General features: G+C 61.2%; 1 protein-coding gene across 1 annotated transcript in view; it reads right to left on the bottom strand.

Annotated features, from left to right (window-relative positions):
- Positions 1-6: 6 nt before the first annotated feature.
- ASB1 (ankyrin repeat and SOCS box containing 1) overlaps positions 7-5333 on the bottom strand; it is a 10361-nt gene continuing 5034 nt past the window's right edge. The window contains 2 exon segments of the mRNA XM_045296132.1: positions 7-2612; positions 4367-4826. Of these exon segments, the coding sequence (XP_045152067.1) occupies positions 2485-2612; positions 4367-4826 (588 nt within the window). The 3' untranslated portion in view covers positions 7-2484.

Genomic DNA, 5333 nt, shown 5'->3' with positions numbered 1-5333 from the left:
GGCTACTAGGGAGGGGGGACTGTACACAACTCACCCACTGCCTCATGGACCTTCACATGAACAACTTATGTAAAGGAAAAAAAAAAGAAAAACCTGAAAATGCTCCTGAAGCTAGAAAGGGCATCATGCCTCCTTGCTTTGGGCAAAGACGAGTCCACGGAGACCCTCACAGGCCCCACGAGCACACCACACGGCAGCCCCCAGGCCCTGGGCAGAGCCAGGTGGGGAACACGGGCGTGCACCCAGTGCAGCAGCTGCCAGGGCAGCATGGGACCCTTCAAGAGATGAACCCAGACCCCTCCCCTCGGCCCAGAGCAGATTCCCCGGAACCCCCAAGAGTTCTGCTGCCTCCCTCAGTCACCCGGCCCCCAGGCTGTGAGGACACTCTGGGGGCCTCTGACATGCACCCACACTTCCTGCGTCGGAAGCCACCCTATGCCCACAGCAGTGTCACAGCAGGAAGGGGTCCACACCGAGGCCTCCCTCCAACAAGGGTGAACCTCACAGCTACTGGAAACCAGGGAAACCGGCAAAGGAGGCCGGACCGACCCTCTGCCACAGCCAAACTGAGGCCCGGGGCACGGCAGGGGGTCGGGAGGGGGGCCAGTCCTTCTAGAACGCAGGACCGCACACACATGCCCAGTCCAAGGCACAAGGGCAGCCCGAGGGTAACAGTGGCACGGGGCCCGGCCACTGTAGCTCCCAAGGCCAGAGCTGCCCTCCTCAAACCCAAGGATCTGGGCAGTGGTCTTGTCCTTCAGGCTCCCACCCCACACCCACAGAGGGCAGGCCCCCTTGACTGCACCACAGCCCACCAGAGGCAGGCAGGGGGAGGTGCTGGCCCCTGCTCACACAACTCCACAAGGACTCTGCCCACCCAAGTGACCATCGTTCCGTCTCAGGCAAAACCCTGCCCAACCAACAGCCCAGCCTGACCCGCGTGACTGCTCCCCAGGCGGGAGCCCCCAGCATCGGGTACAGCTGTGACGATGCCCACACTCCTCCCAGAGGGGGTCTCCTGACTCCACACGGCTCCCCACCCTCCCGGTCCAGCCCAGACACTCTGAGGAAGCCCAGCCAATCTCGGACCATCCACCTCGGGGGCCCTGCTGACCTCACCAAAGGTCCATGACCTGACCCCGTCCCCTCAGGGGCACCACACAAGCACCATCCCACCCCCTCGGGAGGACTACAAAGCCTAGTATCAACCTCAGGGGTAGCCCATGGCCTGCCCGTCCCCTCAGAGGACCGCTCAGCCCCCTAGGATGCTACACAGCCTGACCACATCACCCCAGTGAGCCACACTGCTCAATCTGTGCCGTTCCGAAGACTGCCAAGCCTGACTCGCCCTTGCATGGGTGCCACAGCCCCCCACCCCCCAGGAACACTGCACAACTGTCATAGCGCAGACGTCAGCTCACCCAGCAACCTCCACCCAGAGACAGGGTCAGTCTGGCACCCAGGCAGAGTTGCTAAGGAAGGGGGTGCAAGACTCCACTTCATGTGGCCAAAGGGCACACACTGGGCAGCAGCCATCTCGGTGCGACCAGCTCCCGCACACAGAGACGTGATGCCCCCGAGTCCCTCTTACTACCACAAAGCGCAAAGGCTCCGACACATGGTCTGCCCGGAAGAGCCTGCAGTCCCAGCTCCTATGGGGAGTCCTCAGACGCTTCCCATGAGGGGACTGCAGGGACCCCACGGAATGACAGTGGGGTGCTTCATTGAGACCACGTAACCACAGGTGTCCCAACCGACCCCTGGCCCACTCCCCCACCCTGTTCCAAGACCCTCACAAGCAGACAAGTGAGGTGCCAACCACCAGGACCCGGCTGTGGACCCTCAGCGGCTGGGGGCCTTTGCAGCAGGCGGGGCATCTTCTCCCTAGAACTGGCAGTGAGTGCTGGGGGACAGTTCGGGGTCATTTCCCGGCTGGCTCCATGCGACCCTCCTACACCCGATCCCATCTCAAAGCTCCCCCACCGTGGTCCTGTGGGCGCACAGCCCAAAATCCCCACACGGTGGCAGGCTTGGCGCCGCACAGACCCACGCTCGGCCTGTGCATGGGGAGCAGACCCTGAATGCAGATGCTCAGCCAACACCCCACTCTGCACAGACCCCGCCAGCCCAGGAGCTCTGAGAGCGGCACGCATGACCTGCCACCCACCCCTGCTTCCTTCTCCCGGGACGCCCTGGACAGTGGGACATGAGCAGACGGGCATCAAGTGGCAATCATGTGTAGGAGCAGAGGTGATAAGACAAGCACGTGCTGCCAAGGTCCCAGGTGCCTTCTGGGCCTGCCGCACATGCCTGCACACACCCAGGGCTGCCAGGAGAGTGCACCTGTCAGGACCCACGGGAGGTACGCCAGAATGAAGCAAGGGGCACTTCTGTCCAGGCCTCTCGGGCAGCAATGACCTGGGACCCGAGACAAGCCCCAGGCAGGCGGGACCCCTCCAGGCGCCACTCCTGCCCCTTCTCGCCCTACTCATAGAGCAGGAACTTGGTGACGGGGTCTGGCAGCGGCAGCGAGGGGATCCGATGGAGCCGGTGTTTGCCAAGCGCCTGTCTCACGGCCACACGGCACAGACCCAGCAAGGTCCTGGGGAGACCTAGAGCATCATGGGAAAAGAGAGAGGCAGAAGATGGGAGATCGTTCTGGCTGGGACCAACTGACTGACCCCTCACTTCCCTCCCCGTCCCCACCACCACCCCAGGCTCTCCCTGCCAACCTCCTGCTGGGCAGGGGAAGGGCGAAGCCAGGCCAGGAAGTCTCTCAGGGGCAGACTCCTTCACTAAGGCGCCCACCTACCTAGGGCATCTGCTCATGGGGAGAGCCGCCTCCCTCTGGCCACAGTTACCATCGGGGCCTGCCCTCCAGACCCTCCCTGTCAGACAACCAGCGGGTCCAGGGGCCGAGAGGCCTGCCCACCAGCTGGTGCTCAGGACAGATGGAGCTGTCTGCTCCCCAGCTGCCTGCCGAACACTGACTGTGCAGGAAGAAATCTTTGACAACTTCAACCTATTCTCCACTCATCATGATGTTACCTATCGGTCCAGGTCTAAGAAGTTGGTCTTCTTTACATTGAGCGGTCATCCACACGGAAGGCTGCAGTCCTTGATCTTCATCAGCAAGGGCTTCAAGCCCCCTCACTTGCAGCAAGCAGGGTCGTGTCGTCTGCCAATCGCAGGATGTGTGCAAGCCTTCCTCCGACCCTGATGCCGCATTCTGCTTCTTGGAAGCCAGCTTCTCTGATGACTGACGACTGAGCAAGCGCGATGAGGGTGGAGTCCCGACACACGCCTTTCCTGATGTTACACCATGCAGCGTCCCCGTTCTGTCTGCACAGCGGCCTCTTGCTCCATGTACAAGCTCTGCATGAGCACAGTGAAGTGTTCTGGAAGCCCATTCCTCTCAAGAATCCCCATACTCAGAGCCACACACTCGGATGCCTTTGCAGAGTCAATAAAAAACAAGCAAACCTGGTATTCTCTGCTATGAGCCAAGAGCCATCTGCTATCAGCTTGTTCCACGTCGTCTTCTGAATGGAGCCAGAGCCTGACCCTCTGGCAGCTCCCAGTCAATGTATGGTTGCAACTGCTGTTGAGATCTTCAGCAAAATCTCATTTGCATGTGATATCAATGGTACCACATTATGTGTCAATTCTGGACAGAGCGGCCGCCATGGGGGTCCACGTCTGGGACTCTCCACAGAGACAAAAGGGCCTCATGTTTCTCCTGGGGAGTGACGGGTGGTCTCAAACTGCTGACGTGGGGGTTAGCGGCATGACCTGAAATGGCACTACACCACCAGGGCTCTTGAGATCAAGGACACTGTTCTGTAACTTGTGGACGCTGTTGGAGTGGATCAAAATATAGACCTCTTCTAGTGAGTTGGCCAAGTAGCTGTTTTCCAAATTTCCTGGCACAGACGAGGGAGTGTTTGCACTTGCCTTACTCCACAATCACGAGCGTGTTTCGTACACTCGTCTTCTGACACCCACTCTGATCTTTTCTTCCTTTCTAGCTTCTTCACGACGTTTGCGTTCTTCCTGAAGGGTGTCCTGGCGCCATCCCACAGCTCACCAGGGCTTCTGTTGGTGTCTGACGCACCCAATTTGCTCCTGAGCAGTTCTTGGACTTCAGGTGGGACAGGCCACCTCCAGGTCGTGTCCCGGCTCTCACGGACGTGTTTGCATTGTCTCCAGCTTCAAACCCAACTTGCACCTGAGCCCCTGGCCTCACGTTGGCTGCTGACATTGAGCTCCTCCAAAACAACCCACAAAGGCTCCATCCGGGCTCCACCATTACACACACACACACACACAGACACACACACACAGACACACCCTGCTGCACACTTACTTCGGGCCTCTCGGAAGACCTGCAGGGCCTCAGGGTCTACCTTGCGCCGGCCCCGTGCTTCTGGGCCCAGAGACTCCCACTTGACCAGACCTAGGTTGGCCCCAAAGTCCACAAGCAGGCTGACGAAGGCCGCCTCACAGCCGTGGCGCAGGACGGCGTCCATGACGCAGCCGGGGGAGCCGCGGCAGAAGCCCTGCGTGTTGACTGGGCCGCTGCAGTTGAAGTCGGGGTCGGCGCCCGCCTGCAGCAGCAGCTTAAAGCACTGGAGGTTGTGGTAGGCCGCGCTGATGTACAGGGGGCACACCACCAGGGAGGTGAGCCGCCGGGAGAAGGGGGGCCGGACCTCGGGGGTCAGTTGGTGGTTGACATCAACGTCAGCTCCGTACCTGAGTGGACGGGGCGAGGGGACAGGACTTAGAGGCAGTGCTGCACAGAGCATGTCCCGGGCTTCCTAGCCTCCCTGCCGAGACAGTGAGCGGTGCCCCCACAACCACCACCACCGCCGCTCCTGACAGGACCACCCACCTGGCTCGGCCTGCGGTGGCGGGAGAACACGGCATGGTGCAGAGAGCAGGCGGGCTGCCAGAGAGCAAGCGGGGGAATCGTGCAGCACGCAAAGGAATGCAGACACAGATGGGGGCCCGGGACAGCAACACCCTCTGGGTGGGCACCCTGCATCTCTGAACCCCACTTCTCCACTCGAGAAGGCAGGCCTCCTTGGAGAGGCTGACGTGAGGCTGAGACAGACGACACCCTGTGGGAGGCGGGAGGGAGCCCAGGCCGCCAAGCCCTCCACCACCCAGGTCCTGCAGGGCCGGTGGGAGCCAAGCGCCATCTCCTGCTGCTAGGAGCGGCTGGGCACACAGGCTGGCCTGGTCACTGGCCGCTGAGCGCTTTGACCTGTGCCAACCATGGGCACGTACCCGGGGATGCAAAGCTGGCCTGAAGGGGTCCCAGTGGCCAATTC

This window comes from Echinops telfairi, unplaced genomic scaffold (genome assembly GCF_000313985.2).
Source record: "Echinops telfairi isolate 266 unplaced genomic scaffold, ASM31398v2 ScPeMD7_3;HRSCAF=10, whole genome shotgun sequence".
Lineage (NCBI taxonomy): Eukaryota > Metazoa > Chordata > Mammalia > Afrosoricida > Tenrecidae > Echinops > Echinops telfairi.
The sequence above is the reverse complement of the archived record's forward strand: the minus strand, read 5'-3'. Positions and strand labels throughout refer to the sequence as shown.